The sequence below is a fragment of the Dipodomys spectabilis genome, unplaced genomic scaffold, assembly GCF_019054845.1.
Source record: "Dipodomys spectabilis isolate Male_0828 unplaced genomic scaffold, ASM1905484v1 ptg000002l, whole genome shotgun sequence".
Classification (NCBI taxonomy): domain Eukaryota; kingdom Metazoa; phylum Chordata; class Mammalia; order Rodentia; family Heteromyidae; genus Dipodomys; species Dipodomys spectabilis.
Window position 1 is genome coordinate 54,101,520 of NW_024870679.1, and position 25,871 is coordinate 54,127,390.

Genomic DNA, 25,871 nt, shown 5'->3' on the forward strand with positions numbered 1-25,871 from the left:
AACAGGTCTCAAACAAAGCTCATTGTCGCCTCTTGCAAACCAATGACTTTTCTAGTGTGCCCTTGAGACAGAAATGCCAAGATCACCCTGTCACCCCATCATCAAACATATTATCATAACCAGTCTACTACAAAGTCCCATGGAACCCCTATTTATTGATTTACCTGTTTGTGTATTTTTGAGATGGGCTTTCTTATAAAGCCCAGGCTCACCTGGAACTCTAAATCCTCCTTCCCTCAGTCTGCAAACTAGGATTACAATCATGCACCACCACACTCAGCTTTAGTCTCCTTTCTTAATATATGTCAAATCCATCATGGCCATCATACGTTTGGCTAGTAGAAGTTTTGACTAAACTGATTTAATTTCTTCATTTCACTCACTAATCAGTTGTATAAATAGCTCTCTCCTGAGTAAAACAAGAAACCCAACCTCAACAGAATATACGAAGTATATATGCACTGAACCTGGAAACTGTTGGGTACTGATTATCTACCCAGAAGGCAAAGATAATGCTAGGCCTTTACTTTCTACATTTCCCTCCAATACAAGGCTAGCCACTTAATATAATTCAATATTTGCAAAACTTAAAGACATTTCTTCAAGATATAAAATAAGTAAATAAAAATAAATATAAATCATGTAACCTAGTCTTAAACCATTTCTTTGGTGTGTTGTGTGTATATGTATGTGTGTGTGTTAGTTTTTATTTTTGTTTTAAGTATGAAAATTAATAGCTTTACATAGAAAAGCAAAGGTCCAGCTTGCCTGGGACAATTTTTAGCCTATAAGTCAGAACTCTGAAGCACTGTACAGTACATACTGAGCAAATATGTGACTTTGGAACCCTAAAAATTACATCAGATTCAACCATCAATGGTTAAAATTCCAGTAGGATCTGCAACAGATGACAGCAGGCAAGTTCCAATCTTTGTTCCAATGTATATCAGCAGAACATGTCAAAACCTAAATTAAAAGTTTTCACTTGCTTTTTTTTCTTTTTAAAATAAATCCTTTGGTTGGCAGTCTCCCACTGATGACAAGCAACAATCTTTGCATATGAAATCGGCAAGTCCCCTGTTCCGCTGCTAACTTTGCAGATGTTCCAAAGCATTTCTGGAGCAAGTGATCTATTTGGACTGACAATGCCAAGCTGGGACCTGAGCCCTGAGTGAGCTAAAATTACCAAAGCAAGGAGAACGTGGCTTTGGAATCTATTTCCCGCAAGTGTGGGGTTTCTTCTTGTTGAGGGAGTGATAAAGAATGTTGACTTTTTCCAGACGAACAAAGTTGAATGAAACCTCCAAATCCTGCTGCAGGTTTCTGAAAAACAAATTCCTGTCCCCTCTACCTCTTCTCCTCAAGCATAAAAATGCACTTGTTTGGCCAGGCATGGTAGCTCATGATCGTAATCCTAGCTGCTCAGGAGGCTGAGATACGAGGATTATGGTTTGAAGCCAACCTGGGCAGAAAGGCTGGTTAACCACCAAAGGGCCAGAAGTGGAGGTAAGGCTCTAGTGTAGATTGCCAACCTTGAGCAAAAAAACAAAGGAGTGTGCTAAGTTCCTGAGTTCAATCCCCAGTACAGGCACCCCTCCCCCCAAGTATTTGTCTTCCCAAAGGGCAGGAGTTCAACACCAACTTTGGTGTGATTGGACTAGGTGCTGCGTGGGCACTGTGCCACAGAAACAAGGAGAGAAGGCCCTATCTGGCAGGAAGAGAGACATGCTAACCAAAACAGTCAGGAAATTCTGTGAGCCATAAGCAAGGAACAAGCGAAGTAGAAAGAAAAAGCAGAGTTTGGAAGAGAGAAGAAGTCTCCCATGGGGGCAGAGGGAGTAACAGGAAATTGCCCCTGAGGCAGGTGTTCTGGGGTACTTTGCCCACTCCTCTCACAGAGCCCTCAGCAGGCTGGACCATAAAGTATCCTGTGTCTGTCTTTCTCAACCAAAGGTGAGCTCCACTTAGGCAGTGTGGCCTTAAGTCAGACAGTGATTAACTCAACTTGTCTGGCTCAAAGGAGTACATGGTATTCACAGAAAAGCAAGATATACTACAGGTCTAGTGCTAGGAAGAAGGCTGGATGAAGCTGGAGAGGAAAAAGGGGCTGGGACAGGTCTATAGGGCTGTGAATGTCAGGACCAGAAGATAAAGCTTTATTAAGCATGCTACAGGGAGCTACAAGGGTCTTAAGAGAACAGTCAATTGACTAAGATGGTGTTTTAGACTATTTTGAAAGCAATTTGAGACTGGCTGATCAATTAGAAGGCTGCTGCACTGATTTTACAAGAGTAAGAGCCAAGGCAGAGCTGAATGCATGCAATGCTCCTGGAGATGGAAAGGAAATACCTCAAAGATAAAACCACAAACCCACCAAGAATTGGCAACATTTCTGTGCTTCCCCCAGGTATAGCTCCTATCTCTGTTTAACAATCCTATGGGGGCCCCCATTCTAAAAACTCCCTGAGGACAGTACCCATATCTTCTTCATCAAACTGCTTTCCACCACTGAAGCAATATGAAGCTAGGCCAAAAAGTTACCCCATCTTATAACCCCTGTGCCATGCCACCACTGAGTCACGGTGTCTTGAACTCAGTGCTCTGATGTATTCAGTTATTATACCATTGGGTTTTGCCTATAAGGAGTAGTAAGGGGCCACATATTAGTGGCTCATGCTTGTAATCCTAGCTACTTGGGAGGCTGAGATCTGAGGATTGTGGTTCAAAGCCAGCTCTGGCAGAAAAGTCCAGGAGACACTCAGTTCCTTTTAGCCACCAAAAGACTGGAAAGTGAAGCTGTGGCTCAAGATGGTGGAGCATTAGCCTTCAGCAAAAGAGCTCAAGGACAGTGCGCAGGCCCTGAGCTCAGCCCCAAACACACACACACACACACACACACACACACACACACACACACACACACACACAGTAGTAAGGAGTCAAAGGACCCCAAATTGAATTTGGTGCACTCAAGCAATAATTACATATCATAAGTGCCCAGATAAAATGGCATATAATCAGTCTCTAAGTGTACAGGAACAGAAACTTGTACCACTAGCAAGTTGGATTGTAGTTAAATGATGGTGAGCTCTGCAGATAGGTAGTTCTCACATTCACAAACTGCATGGTAAAGAAATGTGGTAAGGCAAAACCACATGTCAAAACCTTGACTTCTATGGATTCTCTATGGGTGACAGGAGCTCTTTTGAGAGCATTTCCTTAAGCAGATGACAACTGAGAGGCTAGGTAAGGAGGAGGTGTGCCCTGTAGAAAACAGGATGGTAACAAAGAAAAAAGGAAGAGCAGAATGAGCTTTCTCGGAAACTAACTGTCCTCTGGCATGAAAACTTGCCTTGGGCTGAAAGTTTTATGGACAGTTTTTCCTTTCCATTCACTCCTTCCAAACCATACTGTGCAGCTGATGGATCATCAACTACTATACAAAGGCAATTGCCAAACAGGCCTAGCCCTTGAAGACATGTGCTCCATTTCTAGCTTTGACATTTACTAGGGTCCCTGAGAGGTCTAATGTAGATAAGATGCAAGCACAAAGCAAAATTGTTCATAAAGGTGGAATATTATTTTTTCCTTGAACTATAATTATACTTTAACAGAATGGAGCCATGCACTAGGGTCTATACATACCCAATGAAACCATGGTGTAAGCCACCATGGTTAGAATAATGTCCCACAGTAGTTGGCTTTGACATTTTCTGTGCATAAGAGGAAGTATACTACAAGGTATTTCTGGGCTGGCCTAGACAAATAATATGGAAAGTAACAGCCCTAACTGAGATTCATAAAGTGGCCCTGATACTTCTTTTGAAACCATACTGCTGGTGCCAGAGAGATTAATTAATCAATTATTTAATGGTTATCCATGAGCACAAGCTACTTCTGTCTTTCTCTTGAGGAATCGCCTCCTCACACTTGATACCACTGAATAACGACTGTATTTCCAGCAATGAAGACACCAGATGAGCTCTTTAAGATGAAGTCATCTTAAGCAATTCTCAGAGCCACCAAGTTTAAGTCAACAAGATGCTTCAAGATACACGTGAGAGTTCTTCTAAGATAAATGAATTCCCAAGCTTATCTAGGCCCTTCCAATCAGGTCTGCACTCAAGAGAGAAGCTCCCATTTAACATATAACCAGTTGTTTTGGGAGACAAAACATGGTTTTAGCCCATCTCAAATTGTCTTTTTTTTTTTTTTTTAAAAAGCTTTTCTTCTCCCAAGACAAAACAAAACCAAAACTAGAGAAGTACCTTTTAAGTCTCTTGATTCGAATGATACTACACTTCTCTCTCTCTTTCTACTCTGGTAGTTTCTAGACATCACTCAATTTTCTTTATGAGGTGTTCTTTTTTAAAATAGCTTTATAGACCTGTCAACATTTCAACTTGGAGGATGAGTAATTTATAGGTTCAAACTCATGGCTTTGAAACAGATGGCTGTATGTATTTTACATATGAGGTTTGCGTTGTCTTTAAAATCAGAAAGTATCTTTTCTTCTGCCTAACTAGCCTCCTTGCAGTTCCTGAAGAGTCCAGCACAATGTATATATGTTTGCTAGCTGGCTGGACAGGTAGATAGATGGATGGATGGGTGGATGGATGGATGGACAGATGAACACTCTCTATAAGAGGAAATAACCATTACACACTAAATCCCTTACCACTGACTTCCCCTGACAAACATCCCTTCCACTCTCCTGGGCCCTTCCAGATTTAGGATACCCCACAATCAACAAGAAACATGCTATCTTTTCTTCTAACAAAAAAGAAGCTAAGGTTACAAGCTAGGTATAATTTCCTCAGGCCTATCCCCTTGAGGAATACATTCTTAATCCCTTCCCTTCATAATTAAAGGCAAGCAAACAAATTAAAACCTAGTCAGCTACAAAGGGTTCTTTTTTTCTTTTTCCACAAAACCTACTTTACCTTACTTAGTTTCCCTAACCTGAGGTATCTAACTGATGGTAGCTGGGCCTATAGCACTGTGCCTCAGGGCTTTGAGGGGAGGTGGTAGATAAAGTCTATCAGAAAGAGATCCAAAGTGGGGTGCTTGATCTATCCAGTTCTTGCACTCCTCAATTCCCATAAACCTACTTTCCAGAGGCCACACAAGGGGGTGAATGGGAATCATAGTTGTGAAGCTGAGCTCTAATCTACCCAATGCCAATGTGCACTGAGACTCTGGCAAGTTGCTATGATACACAGACAGCAAAAGTAATGGGGAAAAAGTAGGGAAGGCTGGAAAACAAAAATTGACAATGTCTTCATTCAATCCCTAACCCTTAGAGTTCTCTTCAGGTGGGCAGGAAGGTGACTACCCATGCCAAGGCATGGTTCTTCTCACTAGCAAGTGGTCTGTTCCCTGTTTGGAAGTGACAACTTCCTCTTCCCTGCATGAGTGAACCCCGTCTCAGAGAAGTAGCTGGTAAAGTGGGCCGGTTCTCTTCTCTTTAAAAGGAAAAGGTGCCTCTGCAAGGCAGACCTGGCACCATAGAAGAGATGGAAGAGCTGGTCTTGTATTATCTTCAAGGGAGCCTCAGTAACCTCATCCTTAAATGAGCACGAGACTACCTGCCCTGCCCCCCTCACCCCCTCCTCCAGGCCAAGAGTGCATGGTAATAAGAAGTTCCACATTAACCTGCCCTAGAAACTCTTTCCTGGCTCCAACTCTCACTCAGGGAGCCTTCTGGGAGATTCAGTCAAAAAGGAGAGTGGAGGCTGAGGGCTGCCTTGGAGTCTCTACTTTCTTACCTCTGCCATCTAACCACAGAAGGGCAGGAGAAAGGTGCCCAGGGCGTTCTCAATCCCGTCTAATGATGGCCCAGATGGGACAAGCATGCCATCGATTCCTTTTGTGAGGGAGGGCTCCCACCTAAAATGATCTAACCGCATCTGCCTTGTTCCTCACTCCAAGAAGACACCAAGGGTCTTACAGGGAGAGTGACAAAAAGCTTAAGAAACTTGGGGAGACAGAAAGGGGCAGAGGGGGAGGAAAAACGGAAGCGGTGAAGAGAAGGTGAGAGATGGAGAAATGATGGCAGGGCAGGGAGACAAGGGGAAAGTGGAGGAGCCGAGGGAGAATACAAAGAATCCCAAAGAGGACGGACAGATGGGAGATGAAGGCAGACTGACAGCCCAGGAGTGTCAAGGAAGCAGGGAAGACAAAGAGGACCCTACGGTCTTTTTAACTGGTGTGGCCTCTTAGAAACACTTGGAACCTCAAAGAAAAGAAGCCCAGGAGGTTGGGAGGGAGAGGCAGGGAGCAAGCGGTGGCTCCCCGACCACCGGTGCTTCGGCCTCTCCCCTTCCCTGGACCTCGCCCGGCCCCGAGGTCCCCACCAGCCCGCTGTCCCCGCCACCCACCGTCCCTCCCGGCCCGCTCGCTCACCTGCCAGCGCCAGGATCTGGGCCTTGTGGAGCAACAGCGCGCCCCAATCGCGAGGGGTGCGCGGGGGGCTGCCGGGCCCGGCGCCCAGCTCCTCGGGACCCCGGTACACGGCGTACACCTTCTGGTTGTCAAAATCCAGCCGCGAGCGGGGGCTGAAGTCGCGCACGCACGACACGGGCAGAGCGTAGCAGACGTTGTCCTCCAGGAACCGCACAAAGGCGTACATGGTGGGCGCCGGGGGGCGGGCCCCAGCCGGGCTGGTCAGCCCGCGGGGCGGGCGCGGAGGTGGGGACCCCGCGGGGGGCGCGAGCCGCGGCGCACACCGGCCAGGGGGCGGGGGCGGCTCCCCGGGACTCTGGCTCTTCTCTCCCCCCCCACCCCCCAACTGTTATTGTTCCTGAAAGCACCGCTCTGCCAATCGGCTGCTCTCGCCTGGGCGCGGAAAAAAAAAAGAGAGAGAGAGAGAGAGAGGGAGGGGGGAAAGGGGGGCGAGGGCGGATGAGGGGGTTTGGAAGCGCACCGCCACCCGCAAAGTCAGACCCGAGCAATCACAGCCGGAGTGTGACGTGATTAGGGAAGGGGTGGGGGGAGCGGAGAGTCAAAGGCAGCATTAATAATAACAGTAATAGTCGTAACAATAGCATTGCAGGGAGGAGAGGAAACAATGTTAAAAGTCGCGTTCTAGCCAGGGTTACTAAGCTTCCACCGTCAGGCTGCCAAACCAATTGCATTGCAAGGAAACTGCATTTCCAAGGACCGGAGAGAGTGCTTGAGGAATGACTGCGGTGGCTGGCCGGGTGGGCTGCGAGCTGTCTTCTTTGGATCCCAAAGTGTAAACTTAGGCTTGCAAACAAGCAGGAGTTTGAATTGTTTCAAATGATCCCCGTTCACACCTCCCTTCTACTACCACCCCTTTCCCCCACCTTCTTCCTCTTTTTGTTTCTTTCAGAATTGCCAGCACCTGTTGTGAGGAGGGTCAATCAGCCAGAAACATTCCCCCAGAGCTGCCAAACTCGTTTTGGCCACCACTGGGACTTATCTGGGTTTTCCAGTTAGACCAGCTGGCTGGAGTACTGGAGGGTTGGTCAAGGACCACCTCTCTCTGCTCTAGACTTTCTCCCTGAGGGAACCCCTCCACAGCACTCCTGCCTCTGAGCCGGAATGAGTTAGAATGTAGTGGGGAGAGGAGGGCTTTCAGGTCCCAGGCTAGGCTTCACGAGTACTTGGAATAGTAATCATTGCCTGGTTCCTAACATCAGATGCATGAGAGAGCCTTAAGGTGCTTTGGCTCCCTCCAGAACAGCCATGTGCACCGCGGGAGGATGCTGATTGTAGCTTCTGAGAGGAAGGGATTTGTGTTAGATATGGCTACTTACAACTTATATCCTTGTAGCCTAGCCAGACCTTGCACTTAGTAGAGGACCATTTTGGATAAAGAAAAGATAAATAAAAATCTACATTCACATATCCATCCATTAATTTATTTAAGCAACTAGTATTTGTTGGATACACACTATGTGCCTACCCAGTGATTGGCATTGATGGTGGAGTTTAAAAGATAGGACATACACCTGGATTCCTGAGCCTGGCAGTGTTAGTGTATAGAACTTGAATCTCAGTTGGAGTCCTATGTCAAAGTTAGGTTGCTTTGCTGTATTAATAACATATCTTTCCCTTGAATATTCCTATATGATGAAGTCTAAGTATTAAGAAAATCTAAAGTTGCCAGGTACTGGTGTATGACACCTGAAATCCTAGCTATTCAGGAGGCTGAGACCTGAGGATTTCGGTTCAAAGCCAACCGCAGGCAAAAATGCCTAAATGGAGGTGTTGCTCAAGTGGTAGACCACCAGTCTATCACTTAGTCTTACCAAGTTAGTGCACAAGGCCCTGAATTCAAACCCCAGCATGTACCACCCACCTCTTCAGAACGAAAGAGAGAGAAAGTAACAAGGGTCTAGTGAAATTGTTCCTAGAGAATGTTATAGTGTTTTATATATATATATATATATATATATATATATGAATTTTATCTATAGCAAAAACAAAATAAGCTCACCAAAAATGTTAATAATGGTGTTCTGAGTTTTCTTGCATGGGTAGGTAAGTATGTTTCCCCTTGCATTCTAATTCCTAATTTCTTATATTCTCTATATTATATTCTTATTGCTATTTTTACAATGATATATTATAATTTAAGAAAACCTGAAACATTAGAAAATTGAAGTATTCTGTTCACACTTTAGATCAGCTGCACTAATGATAAGGATAATCCCAAATCCTCAAATTACTTCCATGTGATTTGGATAGTACTTTATGCAGGTGAGCCCTACCAATATATAATTCCAAGATCCAAATGTACAGTTTAAATAAAGTTCTCTTAAACCAATTTGCTGATACACATGCAGTGCAAAGCAGACATAATTGCAAGTTGTACTGATGTACATGTTTGGCCCATCTTGCCCCATACAGTGGTAGAAAAAAGAGGAGCGAGCCCCTCCAGAGCCCCTCCTTCTTGATTTTGTTTTACTTTGACTGCTCTTACATGAATCTTTAGGAATACATTCCTATTGTGGTCAAGGGGAAGTAGTGTGGAGCAAGATTTCTGATCATTCACAAGATGGATCATGCAAAATCGGGTGTGCTTAATGAAAATCCATGAAACTCAGACATGTTTGCAAAGTGATTGCATGTGTCACCATGGCTAATCTCCCCTCTGCCTCTAAATGAGGGTCACCTCCTAAAATGTTAACAATCTCATCTTTCACCACCTTCATGGACATAGTGCACTTTGGAGTGTAGTGTACTAGAAACTATTTAACATTTCCCAAGACAGCGTGTTTTAGCAGGTCCCCAGCCTTTGTGCTTGTTTTGGCCTCATCCTAGGAAGTTCTTCCTCCCTAGTGCAGCGTGATCTCAGCTTACCCTGAAAACCAGTTCAAATGCTGTGTCCTTTTCCAACTGCCTACATTCTTCAAGCATAGACCAATCTCTTTCCACTATCTTATCTCAGAACCTTTAATTCCCTCATGGTGGACAAAGCCAGCAACTTCATCATCCTATAGATATAGCACAGGGTTGGAGAGCAAGTGCTTATAGAAAAGATGAGAGCGTGAATAACAGAGTAATCACAGAGTAAAATCCATTATATCTGTAAGTCCACAGAATGGATTCAGGAAAAGGAATGGCAGGCACAGGATGCTCAGAGACACAGCAGACAGTAACAGAAGACATCCAGTTTCTGCTTTCTGTGTGACTCACACATTCACAGTCACATGGAAAAAATTTGTGCCACATAGTTCCTCCTCCCCATTGACTCAGTGAGTTAGAGTATCTCTTCTTGACCCAGAGACCATAGCCCTGGGTTTAATACATCTTAGAAACTCTGTATGTTGGTGATTCGTCAATTGGCAAGCAAATCTATGTCATAAATACACATTCCAGAGCTGAATGCCAATGGCTCACGCCTGTAATTTTAGCTACTCAGGAGGCTGAGATTTGACGGGTTGTAGTCAGGGCAGAAAAATCCACGAGTCTCTTATCTTTAGTTAACCAGCAAAAAGCCAGAAGCAGAGCTGTGGCTCAAGTGGAAGAACACTAACCTTGAGTGAAAAAACTAAGAGACAATGCCCAGCCCCTAAGGTCAAGCTCCACTGGAGTATGCATGCGCGCGCGCGCGCGCACACACACACACACACACACATACACACACTCACACTCCAAATTCATATACACACTCCCAAATTCATACACACACATCTTCAATACTCCTGGCCAATGGTCATTCAAATGCCTTTCATACAATTCTAACTTGTAGGCACTACTAGGAAACAGTAGGTACACTAAGAATCTCATGCCAGCACTTCAGACATGGGAAAATTGAAGATCCTAGCTCTCCCAGATCTTGTCTATCTGCTACCCAGACATGTTCATTCCTTCACTTAGTTTCTCCTCATCCTGTTTACAGTGGTGATCACTGGGATATCTACTTGTCCTCTAAAGGTTACTATAAACCATGTATGCCAAGCACTGTGTATACATGATCTCAGCCTCACACTGAAACCTTGAAGAGAGTATTATTAACCCCTTGATAGAGGCAAGAAAATTGAGAATTAATAGCAAAATTAATTCGATTTTGGAAGGTTTGTGGACATATTTTTACTTTGGATGATTTGCCATAGAAGCAGTTTGGGGAAAGACTGCAGAGGAGGCAAGTGTAAGGAGAAAGAGGCCTGTGATGAGACTGACTGTCCTGTCTTAGCCCTCCCCTGCTCCCTCTTTCTATGTGCCAAATGTACTTTGCCTCTCATCCAAGTCACTTTAATGGAGCAGAAAATGTACACATCTGGGGCAGCTTTGCAACAGCGTCTTGCCTCTGGTGTGCTCTCCTGTTGAGTTTTGCAGAACCTTGGGTTCATGTCAGGCTCCTTCAGGTTAGCCAGCTGAAGCATGTTCAGTGACAGCAGTGGGACTTATGTTTCACATTACTGCATGGAATTCTCAATGTACTTTGCAAAACTATTTTAAGAAGACCTGGGTTCTATGAAATTTTAAATCAATTGGAGCGTGTCTTTTCAACCTCTCTGCTAATGACTGATTACATTTTTTCTCATGATTTTGTCCTTTTTATTTCCTGCAATGTTTGATTTGACTTTTCTAGTTTCTCTCCTTTACATTTGAATATTTTGAAAGCATGGTTTTAGTTTCATCACAAAATTAACGAAGAAGGTACAAATTTCTTATACACTCTTTATGCCTCAAGTACCAACATTTCACACTAAAATAGTACTTTGGTTACAACTAATAAACTTACATGTACACATAACTGTTACTAGCAATCCATAGTTTCTATTCTATAAGTTTGGACAAGTGTATAAGAAGGACATACATTCACCATGATAATATCATATTGAAGATATTTACTACCTGAGACTCCTTTGTGCAGCTAACACTCCCCAAACATTGTGTTTGGGGTCATTTATTCTTTCATACTGACTTCATTGAGTATTTTCTTAAAAGAAATAAAATACTTGTGCATAATATAAAATACAGAAGAATTTACAGCAACTTGACTACAGCCTTGTGAAAGTGCATCTCGGCTTGAAGTGTAGATCAAGCAGACCACAGTCAAGTTGAAGGGATTGATCAATGTTAGGAGCTCATGTGGGTCCCACATGGATGATCTGAAGTCTGGCATGTTACTCTAGCAATATATAGTCAACATGAGCAACACAAAGTAAATGAATTCCCAATGGTTAAAGACAAAAAGAAGTTATAAATAGAATAGAGGAACAACATTTGAATTGGTTTTGAAGAGGAAAAAAATGGGGCTGCATTGGGAAAATGCACCTTACCTGGCTTTTGAATTTCATTTAGATGCCAACTAGTCTGAGGAGCTACCTCTGGTTCTCATTGTAAAATGAACTCATTCTGTGTTGTTATTGTTTTAGATGAAATGCCACTTCTTCCAGAGAGTCCCCCCTGGACATGTTCCTCCAATCACTCTCCATAGACCAGCTCAGATCACTATTAATTTTTATGTCTTCTCATAGTTTTCTTCAAGGAGTTTATCATGGTGTGAAATCATATGTTTATTCTCTGACTGTCTCTCCCTGCCAGTGGGTCAAAAGCTCTATTGCTCCATTACCGAAGAAACCCTATCGTTTTCTACACTCATATATCCTAGCCTAAAATGGGAGACCCTAAATGAACACTTGTGGAATGAATGTCTAAAACTGGGCTCCTGAAGAAAAGTCCTGAGAAGAAAAGAGAAAGGGAATAATACCATAGACTCTATTGAGTCCCTTTCTTTGTGAATAGCTCTCTGTTTCTGTATCCCCAGCTTGCCTGCTCCTACAAGCAGGCTCAAACATCCACCAGAACCCCCTTTCTAGCTTTCCCTTGGCAGGAGTAAACAGGGTAACATTTTTGAAAGCTTTTCTAAATATTAAGAGAAAGTGAAGGAAGAAATAATTATAGAAAAAAAGCACAGAACAGAAAAATAGTAATGTTGAAATCATAATAGTTGATATACAGAAATACCAATAATAACAGAATAGTACCACAAACTTACTAAAACATTTCTCCTAGGAAATAAGATGGACATTCTGCTTCCTCACCCAAGGCTAGAAATTCTTTTAAAATATGTTGGCTTGAAGTAATTGACTCTATAACCTCCACATAAGAGCAATTCCTGTCTCATTCTAGGCTTCTGCTGATTCCAACATTATCTGTGTGGTATTAGGAAAGCCTTCCTTTAAAGTATATCTTAATTCTCCTATTGGCCACTCTGCTAATCCCAGCACCCAGTGACTCAGAATGCTTGCCCCTTGCAGGTCCTCTTAGGACCAAGAGTATAAAACATATTGTCATTCATGTCTAGGCCTTTGTTTGATAACTCTAGGATGTCATTTTGGCACAAATGAGTATATTCATTCTGAACACTAAATCATTTCTTAAGTATGCAGCAAACTATGGACTCTGATTTTCTTAAGAATGTCTCTTAACCACACTTTAAATTCCATACCAAATCAGAGGAAAAGAATGAAAACCCAGAAACAATTATTGATTTCCATGATAGGAATGGGCTGCTTTACATATTAGTGATTTTAATCATTTCCAAACACCCCAGAAGATCATGACTATTACCATCTCCACTTTTTTCTGGCAAGCAAACTAAGGTATAAAAAAGTTTGAAGTCTCATAGTGAAGGCTTGAGCCTGAGCTATTTTGATCTAAAGCCTGGCTTTCAGTAGCTGTTTTGAAATAGGCCCTTAGAGTCTAAGACTCTAAGGAGTCTTCTGAGGCAGCAAGGGGCTGAATTGACTGTGGAATTTAATTTCTATTGCCCTTTTCTCGGTAGCTTGAATCTGTACCTAGAAATCTGAAAACTAAACCATATGGGAATGTTCAGTATCTATCATTTCAAGCCTTCATATCTCAGTAACTGGTAATTGTCTCTACTACTAAAGATTTGACATTATTTGACGTTTCTTAAATCATGGTTTCCTTGGGACAGGGACTCAGATTTTGAAGCTCCCTGGGATTACCAATTTAGATTTCATGTAGATTTCTACTATTACTGCAGGGTTAGAACGGAGGCCAAAAAACAGAATCATAGTCTTGGTGAGGCAATCTTGGTGAGAAGTATCAACCTCCTCCCATACCTTCTAAGAGTTTTCTGCTATACAGTGGAGGAAGCAGCATAAGAACAGGAATGCTTCAGTTGTTCTGGGCTTTAGGTATATTCTTCATTTAATCCTTCAAATAATCCTAGGTAATAGGTACTACATTATCTTCAGACTCAAAAAGCCTAAATGTGCTACATAATTTTTCCAAGGTCATAAAAGAGTAAATGGTAAAGCCAGGATTCAAACCTGGCCATTTAACTCTAAAGCCCTAATAATAGACTTTCATCCAAATTCTGGTTCCCTGAGACTGACTCATAGAGAGGACTCATGTTCTCTGGTTAAGGTGGGGGAGATACTGGAATGTCCATTCTCAAAGGGTCATATGTTATTTCTCCAGGGATGTCCAGATTACCTTGATGGGTCCAGATGAGACTTTGGCATGGTCATGCAGACTTCTCAATGAGCACCTAGAGTTCACTTTCCTATGTTACAGTGCATAGGAGTGTAGATAACAGTGTAAAGATATAAAGGCTTTCTTTTACCCCCAAATGATCTCTTTATTTAGTAGTATAAAAAGCCATTAAATAAATCTTGACTTCCAAGGTTTCATATCATGATAGAAAAATTACATACATATATAACATACAGCATATTTTCTTTTACTATTTATTTTTCATTTACTCATCTTTGTTGTCATTTGATTTGCTTATTGTTTCTTTTGAGACAGAGTCTCACTATATAGCTGTCCTAGAACTAGAGATATTCCTGTGTCCATCTTTTGACTGCTGGGATTATAGATAGGTACCACCATGCCCCACTCTCATTTATTCTTTTATTACTGGTAGTGGATTATCAGAGTGCAAATACCAAATCCCTACCTCTCTCTCTCTCTTTTCAATCAGAAATATCTTATTACCAAAAAAACTCCATGAAAAAATTAAAGAAAAAAGTAATAATCAGTTGAGTATGAAGTATCTAAAATGTAGGACAGACAGAAGAAAGATGAGCATAGATACATATGATTCTGGATAAAATATCTAGGAAGAAGTTTATCTCAATAGCAGAAAAGAGCATGTAATTGAAAAAGAGCTCACTTTCTACCTTGCTAATGTAGCCTGTGACATATGACATGTGAGAATGTCATAAGCTTGGAGCTCAGATTTGGGCTCAGTTAACTGCTCTATCATCTCTATGGTACCATTATGAGACCCTGGGAAAATCTCTGACTCTCATTTTTTTTTAACTTTCAAATAAAGCCTTATGAGGTTGGTACCAGGTCTATCTAAGACAATTCATTTAAAGTCCCTGGCAAGCACACTGCCTCATATACAGTAGGTCCCAAATACTGTTAGTTGCTTTATTTTTATTACAGAAATTTCTATTACTTTTTCTTTTCAGGAGGTCATAGGGTAATGTCAACCCTAGATCTTCAGGTGCCAGTAGTTTTGGATCAAGTATGATTTCCTCTCACACTCATGGCTGGGCAGCCCCTCTGCCTATTTGCCACACCTCCCATCCCTTCCTGGCCAGTGGGAACAGTCCACCCTATTAATGAAAGCTGGGATCTTACTGAGATCTGTACTTTTATGAAGTTTGGGGATTTAAGCTCAGCTTGGGTTTTATTGTCTGCTTTGAAAATCATGTTCTGACTTTGTATATTTAAAACATGCCTTTGGGATTATGGAACACAGTGTTCTCAATCATAAAAAAAAAGGATGAGTTATATGTTGTGCCTTTCTGTTTCCTTTTCTGGGTTCTCTTCTTATCTCTTTGCATGAATTTTTCTGTGATGCCTTACCTTATGTCCTAACTCATCTAAAACATTAGCTGTGAGGATCTGGAAAATTTCATACCACCTCACTCATTCATTCATTCACTTACAATTGAATGATTTATTGATGCATATTCTATGCCAGAATCATTGTTTAATGCTTGGGATCAGTAAATTACCACACAAAGTTTGCTTATTTATTTTGGGAAAATGGAACTTGTCTTTTAGTTTTACTAGAAAAATAAATGAAATAATATGTGTAAAACAGAGGAAAAGCAAAGACAAGACTGAACTTCGTTGAGTTTTTTTACTCTGTTTCCAGTAATGAAGGTGCTTCATGTGCAATCATCATGATAACCTTGGAAAGTAATTGCTATTCCTGTTTTACAGAGGCATCAAGTTAGGTTTGAAGAGAGAAAGCGAGCTCGGGACCAGTGGCTTATACTTGTAATCCTAGTTACATGGGAGACTGAGACCTTTGGATCCTGGTTTGAAGGTAGCTTAGGCAGAAAAGACCCTGAAACTCTTATCTCCAATTAACTACCAAAAAGCCAGAAGTGCATCTATGGCTCAAGAGGTAGAGTGCCTGCTTTTAGTGAAAAAGCTAAGGGATAGTAACTAAACTCTGAGTTCAAGCCCCAGTATCAACATTTAAAAAAAAATAAAAAAGGAAAGTGAAAGTCCAAGTCATCTACAGAACTTAAACTTGCTACATTGCCTCCAGTGGTCCTGTACACTACTAGCCATTTAGTAGTTATGTTTGTTCTTATCCTCTTTTTGCTGCTTATCATACATCTGATAGCACCAATGGTAGTTTAGGGAGGGTAATGAAAAGGTGCTGAGATACCCAAATCCTGGAAACAAAAGGCAAAGAAAACTTGTTACAGGAAAGGATAAATACATTAAGCTCAATCACATCAAGTCACTAGGGAATGGCTTTGAGGTCCACTGGAGGTTGGATTTACCAGCTCAGGGGACGTAGACTCTTGGAAAAAAGGAATGTTTTCTGTCCCAAGGCAGTCTCTGATGCTGTGACCTTCAAAGGTGAAATATTTAAAACTCTATCCTTTGTACTCTTAGCACTCTCTAGGTGAAGGCAGTCCTCAACAGCACAACCAACCAGGTATATTTTTCCTATTGAGATGCTTATTATCTATCCTAGGCAAAAAGAACCTTCCTAAAAATAGTCACTTAGGGCCTGCACATTGTCAGGAAGCTGAAAGCATAGTAGGAAGTCAAATCATCGTGTATACACTTGGCAAAGGGGCTGCAAAACTGCCCCCAAGCTAAACAGTCTGGATCTGTATACCCTCTTTCCCTTCCATCTCTCTGGATGGGTCACAGAAAGAGCACATAACAGATTTAGTAGCATAAAAGCCAGGCAAGATTTCCACATGACTTTTAAAAAACTTTTCTTTGGTAACAAATAAAGGTAGGATCAGGCCAGAGAGTGCTTGTAGCCACTAAGAAAACTTGTGAGGGTTACCAGAATGGAAAGACAGACATAGAAGAAGCGAAGTAGAGCTTTGCATGCAAAAAAGGGGAAAAAAATCTCTTCCTTGGCACATAGAAATTTCATTCCGAAGGTTCTTTTTTTCCCCCTTTACTTGGCAATGTAACAAACACCTTAAAATAGAGTTATAAAACAGAAACAGATTCTATAGAAGCAAGAAACCAAGACTAAATGACTTCAGAGAACTTATAGTTCACATTTCTCATTCTAGAGATAATGAACCTAAGGCCATCAGACAATGACTTTTCCAAAGTTAAAATGTCTGTCACTGGCCAAATCAGTACTGGAGCCCAGCTCCAAGAGGGCCTTTCTTCTATCCTATACTGCCTTACTTTCACTCCATTAGAAGTAAAGAACTTCAATAAAAGGTGATCTCATCTCTTCCAAGGCTTACATAGTCCTAGATAAACATGTAAGTCATAATTTCCAAGATTTAATAGTGGAAGAAGCCTCTCTTAGCCAAAGAGGAGGTGTTGCAAGGAACTTCTATCTCCCCTTAAATGTCACCTTCCCCTCCCAGTCTGTTTCTAATTTTGTACCCATTACATGCTGCCCTCTTCTGTACCCTGCACATCCCACACCAAACTAGAGTTTCTCCTGATTCCCTAATGCTGTGCTCAAAGCCTGAACCCAACCCATTTTAGAGGATTGTCTAAGTGTAGTTGAGGTAGTCTGGACCTACAAAGAGAGTTTACTGGAATGAAGGTAAAAGAAGAGGCAGTAGATGTTGTGAAGTGATCTGAGTCTAGAAATTACACAAACTTGAGCTTAACTCTTAGCCTACTAGCTGTGCAGATTAAGTCACTTGATTTATCAGATTTCTTCATCTGTGGGGTAGAGAGACAACTTCCAGGGCATTTCATAAAATTAAATGACGAGCATACAGAAAGCATCTAATACAGATCTTTGTGCATGGTGGGCCCTGAAACCCACAAAACAAAATACTGATTTATAAAGCTCTGGCATATTTATGGTCAATCACTCAAAAAAGTTTCTGGGCCACCTTCTCTGTGCCAAATCTTATATTAGGTGTTGAGACAGGATAAACAGAAAGTGTCTCTTATCCTGCAGGAAACATCTTCAAGTGTGTTATGGATTTAATGTACCCCCCTCCCCCAACACACATTAAAAGATATCTTGAAGATACCACCAGTATCTGATAATGTGACCTGATTTAGAAGCAGAATCTTTGCAGATGCAATCAGGTTATGGTGGTCCTTAGGGTAGGCTCTAATCCAATATGACTAGTAAACACCTTGTCAAGGCCAGAGACACAGAATGACATCTGCAAGCCCTCTAAAGAACAATACAGGGTCAATGGCCGCCACTAGAAACTAAAATGAACAAGGGTTCTACCAAGAAAACATGGCTCTGTTTGTTTTGAACTTCTAGCCTCTACAACAATGTGCGGATAAATTGCTGTTTGGGGCAGTTTTCAGAAACAAATACAACTGGGACATATACAAGGGACAAACACATTTACTACAATAGAAGTAAATATACTTACTGAGTTCCCTGAGCTGAGCCTTTTACATTTATTTAATTATGTAAGCTTAGTTAAGCTAGGGAGGCTTCTTGGGAGCCTTCAGGTTAATGAAAATATTGCAGAAGTAGAAGTAGTTTGTCTAAGAAAAGGAAAGCAAGTGTTGGTCTGAGGATGGCAGAGAAGACCTCTCAGAGTGGACAGTGGAACTGCTATTTGGAGGATAGATGAGTAGAAGTTTAGCAAGTATGTAAGGTAGGGAGCATGGCTAGTGAGTTAAAGAGCCTAGTATGTGCAGAAGCAGGAAAGTGTAGACCTGTTTTAAAATTTTTAGCAAACCACAACTATTTAGGGATTACTAGATTATGATGTTGACATTCCTCTGCCTTCTAGACCTCCTTCTCTACTTTGACATCCCAGAAACACTTCTGACTCAAATTGTCGCAAGTTGAAGTAGGTCTGTCTCTCTACCCCTGACCACACACCTCTATTTTTCCTATTGCCGTCTCTCACTTAGTGACCTCAATCTCCACCGTGCCCCAAGTCTACCCTAGCCAGGAGTCTCAGGGTGTCTTCATAACTCAGCTCTTGGAAACTGACTTCCCTGATTTCCACAAGCATTTCTGAGCTTTACTATCTCTGAATTCTCACTTGGCATAAGCATCTAACTCTCCAGCTGTGTCTCCAGGCCATATTCCTTCCAGCCAAGTCTCTCTGCCAGATAATTAATGATCTGTAAACAAATGCTTAATTGCACCAGGGGAGCACATATTTAAAGAAACTTTGTGATAAAGTAAACATGAAGAACTCTCTCACAAATGTACCCCCTTAGCCTCAATGTAACACTTAGTTTGCATTTTCATTTCACATATTAAATCTCAAGCTATTTTACAGTAGAACCCCCTCCCCTTCCCCGCCCCCCCCCCCCCCCAACAACAAAAGACAAAAATCTACCCAATGGACAGATGGTATTATCTTTGAGGTTTATTCATGTGAAGTGCTTCCTGAAATACCTCTCTTTTCTTTCTTGGATCAGCCCCTTTGGCCCTCAGCTTCATGGGCACTTGCTGAGAGCAAGCAAATTTGGGTTCTTGGCAAGAAGCAGGAAGAACTGTGAACTAAGAATCTAATATATGAATGGCTCTTTTATTTATGTTCTTTTACTTTAGTCTGCACAGTCACCATTGTCATGAACTGCTATGTGTGGCAAAATAGGAAAGTTAACTACTTTACTCAAGCTGGTAGTAGCTTGTAAGGAGGAATAATTGACATTAAATATAATGATATTATTATCTCTATGTGCCCTCATTCAAGCTGTTTAGATTATTTAATCAGCTCTGGTGCTCTTCCAAAGCAGACATAATCATCAGTCAGAGGATAGCCTTGTTGATTCCCTGAGAGCAAGCTGGTCACACGGTGCTTGGGACACAGAGCCAGAGTGGAAACTTTTCTGTGGGCTGCTGTGTCGGGGGTTTCTACCCTTGGGCTGGGAGCCAGGGTTAGGTGCTGTACAGAAGGGGCTGATCCAGCCACACAAGCTCTTCATAGAGGAAGCACCTTGTCTGGGACCAGAAATTGAGCCCTCTCTAGGGAGTTTGTGAAGGTGGTGTTGGTGCAGTTCTTAATGGCCCAGCTGTTTCAGAAAGAGGAAGCACGACAACATTTTTAGAATATTTGGTGTGGTGTGACAGACCCTGAGACTGTACCCACAGGAACACTTTCCCTGCTCATTTGTTTCAGAAAATACAGTGCTCATGGTACACCTGCCCTATACCAGCCCCGTGTCTTCAGCTGGGTCTATAGCCTCTCCCTCTTGGAAGGCCTTTTCCTATCTATACTTAATACATACTCAAGTCTGTCCCAACCTCAAACAAAGGAGCAACAGCTAGCTATCTCAAGCCTTCTTCTAGCCCTGCCTGTCCTTTAATTACTTTCTTTATTCTTCCTCTTCACATGCAAAACTTCCTAAAAAAAATGCTGTTCACCCATACCAGCATTTGCTCACCTCCAATCCTACTGCATTCTTGCCTTTGCTTCTACTGAACTCGCTCCAAAAGTTACCAATGAATTAGTGATTTGATGACATTTTCCTTTGTTGTGGTTTATCTGCATCATTCACACCATTGACTTTGTTTCCCCAAAAATCTTTTTACCTGTTGGCTTCAGAAGTATTTTCTTTCTTCTTATCTATTTGATAGTCTTCAATCTCCTTAGTAGGCTTGTCCTCCTTAAGTCCCATTTTAGATATTGGTAATCTTCAGAATTTCCCCATCTGTCTTCTGGCCTTTTCATTCTATATACTCATACATGGTGAGCAGACTTCCCTCCTAAGCTCCAGATCCCTATGCATACAGCTGCTTACTGGGTACTAGACTGGATTCTAAGGTCTTAAGGACATTTCAGATATTCCTAACTCATCTCTTTACACCTTGCTATGGCCAAGTTAGAAATCTATGAGACATTCTTGACTCCTTCTCCTCTCACACTTCCTATTATCAAATTCCTGTGGAGTCTATACAGCAAGTATAGTTCAGACTTATCTAGCTCTCTTGTTCCCCACTATATCCTTGTCAGTTTTTATCTCCCTGCTCTTAATCTTACTCTTTCCTCAAGGCATTCTCCAATGCAAATCATGTTACTCTTTGAATAAGATTTTTCAAAGGCTTCTGATCTATCTTCACTTAATGTCTTATGTAATTTGAATCTTAGATGGTCTATCCTCTACCAACTCTTTCGGCTTAACACATGCTACGCTGTACCAGCCAGACTGTCCATCTACCTTGTTTTTCCTCCTCCCACTTCCCCCTCTTGATTTTTGCATATACACAGAGAAATTGCATTGTTATAATCCACTGGCCTTATTAACATCTCAACAGTTTAATATACATAACTCATGTGGATTTATGTGTGTATTTATTTCTATGTGATTTTTATCACATGTATAGATTTATATAAGCACCACATCATGAACTAACTGTTCCATTACAAGCATCAAACTGAGCTTGTTGGTCCTTCAACAGGCCAACTTCCTTTTGGTTCTAGGTCTTCATGAAGCTGTTCTATTTATAACACTTTCCCCCCAATACTAGTTATTATTTGTTAGATTACTTTTATCTTTCAGGCCTTAAACATCAATCTCTCAGATCCCACTTTTATTTGGGGCAATTGTTCTCTGTTTCATTAGCAACCTGTGCTCCTCTTCAATCACACCATTTTCCCTTCCCTGGATAGATATTAACTGTATGAAGGTAAGGTCTGGGTATAGCTTGTTCAGTTCTATAATTTCAACATCTAGAATTGTACTTAAAATTAGGAATTCCTTAATTAACATAGGTAGGAATAGTGATTCATAAATGTTGATGAATCCAAGGGGGTGCTTTCATCTAAGAAGCATCAAATCATAAAATAGGCAACACTAGAGCAATGATTTAAATTAGTGCTGTTTTGGTGGGAAGCAATGTGGGGATCTTAAGTATCTGTTTTTCCCTCTCAGATTCTGGATATCCAGGATTAGGCATAGCCAGCACCAGAAGAAACCTTAATTAACTATGTTCATGTGCATAGAACCTTTCAGTAAAGTTGGCAGGTCATCTAAGAGGAGCAGACACCATGTTAATGAGTTTAAAATATGATTTTAAAGACTTCAATTGGACAGTTTTCTCAGTTTCAAGTTTTTGTTGGTGGTGGTGGTGATAGTTGTGGTACTTGAACTCTATAGTGCATGAGCACTATCCCTGAGCTTTTTTGTTCAAGGCTAATCCTCTACCACTTTGAGCCACAGCACCACTTGCAGTTTTCTGGTGGTTAATTGGAGATAAGATATCCTGCCTGGGCTGCCTTTGAACCCTAATCTTCAGATCTCAGCTTCCTGAGTAGCTAGGATTACAGGTGTGAGCCACCAGCACTTGGCGTAACAGTGAATTTTGATCCTAACCACAAAATTGTTCTAATTCTAACATAGTTCCTGTCACTATCCACCATGAGATACATAGAACATTTTCCACAAGAACAGGCAATGTAATGGCAAACCTGCGATATAGACTACTCTGACATAAGGAAGGCAGAACACAAAGCCCATGTCTCCCTAGGAAATTAATAAACATCCATCTCATACTCTAGAGAGAAAAATAGAATAGCTAATAGAAGAGCTAAAACTGGAAGGGCCATTGTGGCTTGAATGTACATGTGTGCATGTATGTGATTTCTCTCTCTCCCTCTCTCTCTATCCCTCTCTCCCCCCCCCCCCCTCTCTCACACACACACCCCTTCTATAGTATAGAGAATGTGAACTCAGCTCACTGAATATAGTGCAAGTGTTAATATTTCATACGTAGGTTTAGATCTGAAAGCCTCTTTCCCATTTCTGAACTCACCAAAATTAATTTTACCAAGGATAACTGACCTTTGGCTTAGAAACATGAAATTAAAGATTTTCCCTTAACCTCAAACCAGCATTCTCTAATATGCTTTTACCCACCAACCAGTGACCTATTTAACACCCCAAACTGGCCACATTAATCTTCCTCTTAAAGCCTTTCACTGGCTTTTTTTCAGCCTAGATTTAGGATGGAGTTCAGACTCCTTAAACTTCCAGATCCAGTAGAGCCTTTGTTTCCTCTCTAGCCTTATCTTTTCTTCCTTTTCCTTTTCTCTTTTCATTTCCACTTACTTTTTCTCTTCCCCTTCCACTTTCCTGTCCCCTTTCCTTTTCCCTTCCTTTTCCTTCTCTTTCTTTTCTTCATTTCTTGAGACAGGGTCTAGCATAGCCCAAGCTGGCCTCAAACTCACAACCCTCTGACTCAGACTCTCTAGTGTTGAGATCATAGGTATGTACCACCATGCCTAGTTGATCATATCAAGCTATTTTATGTTTATGTTAAAGATGTACCTGTTCCCCAAATGGATTTGTCATGAACCTTTTGTAGGATAATATCAGCCAAAAGGTCCAGGCCAGCTTACCACCACCCCAACTCATGGCCACCATTCAGAGGAGGGTCTTGGGTCTTGCCATAAGCCACCATGCAGGGGAGGGTCTTGGGTCTTCCCATAACTCAGGCCAGCCCTTCTACAACTCACCATCCTGTGGCTACTGCCCAGGAGAAGGTCTAGTTTGTTTCAAACAAATCAATCACCATCTGACAAACTGACGAAAGGGAGGAGAAAAAGGTAGAGAGGGACAATAAAAAACAGCTAATCCCAGTTTCCAGGTCTGGCTGCTTATTCTTCTAAATGGCCTTTACTAAATAAATAAATCTTTATAATTGTGTTCCTCATCCTGATTTTATGTCTATACTATCAGAGTACAAGTACCACTCTTGTACATTGCTTTGCCTAGCTAACTACTTCTTAACCTTCAAGATTCATCTTAGTCATTATTTCTTTCAGGGAACCTTCTAGGACTCTTGAGTTAGGCTACTTTCTTCTCACTATGTATTATCTTTCTGTTTATTCCTATTGTGTCCTTTTAATATTGCTAATTAGGATATTTTATTTATGTGTATGCATCTCCAACAGTCAGGGTTTCTAGAGATGAGGAACTTCATCCTAATTATTTCTCCCGTTCAATTTTCAGCACTGGGTCTGGTGCTTTAGAAGCTCTTGATGCATTCAGGTGAAAAAAAAAAATCTGTGAGGAGCATTGAGCATTAGTTTGTCAGATGGTGATTGATTGATTTGGCAGTAGCCACAGGATGGTGAGTTGTAGAAGGGCTGGCCTGAGTTGTGGGAAGACCCAAGACACTCCCCTGCATGGTGGCCTATAGCAAGACCTAAGACCCTCCTCTGAATGGTGGCCATGAGTTGGGGTAGTGGTAAGCTGGCCTGGACCATTTGGTTAATATTATCCTTCAAAAGGTTCATGACAAATCCATTTGGGGAACAGGTACATCTTTAACATAAACATTCATTAAGCATTCATTGAGCATTATTCTATGTACCAGAAACTGCTAGATTTTTCATATACTTAGGATCATCCAGTATGTTTAAGAAAGACTCTCCACCCATTTAGACTTCAATAAATATGCTTCTAGTAAAACTCAGAGACTGCCTCCAGGCTCTGCCTTTGACCCTACTACCCTCCATTACAGTCCATGGCTTATACATTCATGTTTTGCTCTTTATCCTTTCATCCCATATTTAGACTTGTCTTTCTAGCTCATTCAGAACTCCAGCTCTGACTGTTTCAGTTTCACTCCCCTCTCTGACCCCCTCTCTCCCTACCCTTTCTCCCATCCCCACATTCCCACCCTGGACCACTACCTCCCATTCCCAGCATCAAGGTCTACCTGGTTATGCTCCACCTCAGAGGACAGACCAAGCTCATACCCTCAGTATTTCAGATCCTTGAGTATATGAGAAAGAAAGAGAAGAAGTAGGCTTGATTACGTCACCATTCCAGTGAAGGCAGGAAATTCACTCAAGATGTCCAAGGTCATAAGAGTTGGCTCTTGCTCAAAGCCAAGCTCCAGACATGGTATTTCTTCTTCTGTGAAAGTAACACAGTTCTTCCAACCATTCCTTGCAGGTCCACCCATTTGTCAATTTCACACTTCTGCTAGGAGTTTTACCCAACACCCCCTCTCAATGTCCAGCCCAAGCCCAAAAGAGAGAAGACCTTTGGCAAAAGACACAGTGCAAGGGTCATGCTCAAACCAGTATGCCTCTGGGTAGTGAATGTCCTGTACTGTCTCTGCTACTTTTTCCGAAGGAACTTGGAATCCTCTTTTCAATTTGCTTTGGCACTAAAGAAGAAAAGATGTCAAATTCATCTTCTTGCCAGTTTTTCTTGGTACTTGATACTAAATCCCTCTGTGAAAAAAAACCTATACACCCTCAGCATCTTCAGTCATGACACATGACTTAAAGGAATTGTGAAAATTTGGGAAATACAGATCTCTTCCATGTCCCTGGAGCACTAGGCTCTGAGGTGAAATTTCTGAGGTTATGAAAAGAGAAAGTGCTTTGCTATTAGACAAAATTGGGTTAAAATCCTGGCTCTTTTGGAGCTGTGGACCTTGGAAAAGGTACTTGAGAATTATCTTATGTTCTATCTTCTTCTTTATTTCTTCACTCTAGACAATCTTTCAACCAATCCTGCCCAATTTCACCATCTAAGTGGTTCTTCTGTTTCAATAGTTAGTGTAGAGGCTTTGGAGTGAGACTGTCTGGGGTCAGATCTTATTTTCTGACTATATTGTCATATCAGTTACCTCTGCATCTTTGTGGCCAAAATAACCAATTGAATGGAGGTAAGATTTATTTTGGCTCACAGTTTCACAGTGTTCACCCATGGTTACTTGGCTCTGCTGATTTGAGACCTGTGGTGAGGCAGAACATCATGGTAGTGGGACCATATGGAGCAGAGCTGTTCAATCCATGGCAGCCAGGAAGCAGAGAGAGGAAGACCGGAAGGGGCCAAGAACAAGATACCCCCCAAGAACTTGCCACCCCCCCCCACATACAGTGACCTGCTTTCTCCAGTTAGGTTCTATCTCTTAAAGTTTTTAGAATCTCCCCAAATAATACCACCAGCTAAGGAGCAACTATTCCAACCAATGACCCTGTGGGGGA

At 41.7% G+C, this 25,871-nt stretch overlaps 2 protein-coding genes across 2 annotated transcripts in view; both read right to left on the bottom strand.

Annotated features, from left to right (window-relative positions):
- Positions 1–6,829, bottom strand: part of Bend5 (BEN domain containing 5) — a 50,882-nt gene extending 44,053 nt beyond the window's left edge. Inside the window, exon 1 of the mRNA XM_042679066.1 lies at positions 6,406–6,829. Coding sequence (XP_042535000.1) covers positions 6,406–6,631 — 226 coding nt within the window. The 5' untranslated portion in view covers positions 6,632–6,829. The remainder of the gene's footprint in view (positions 1–6,405) is intronic.
- Agbl4 (AGBL carboxypeptidase 4) overlaps positions 1–25,871 on the bottom strand; it is a 1,043,215-nt gene that overhangs the window by 229,260 nt on the left and 788,084 nt on the right. The window lies entirely within an intron of this gene.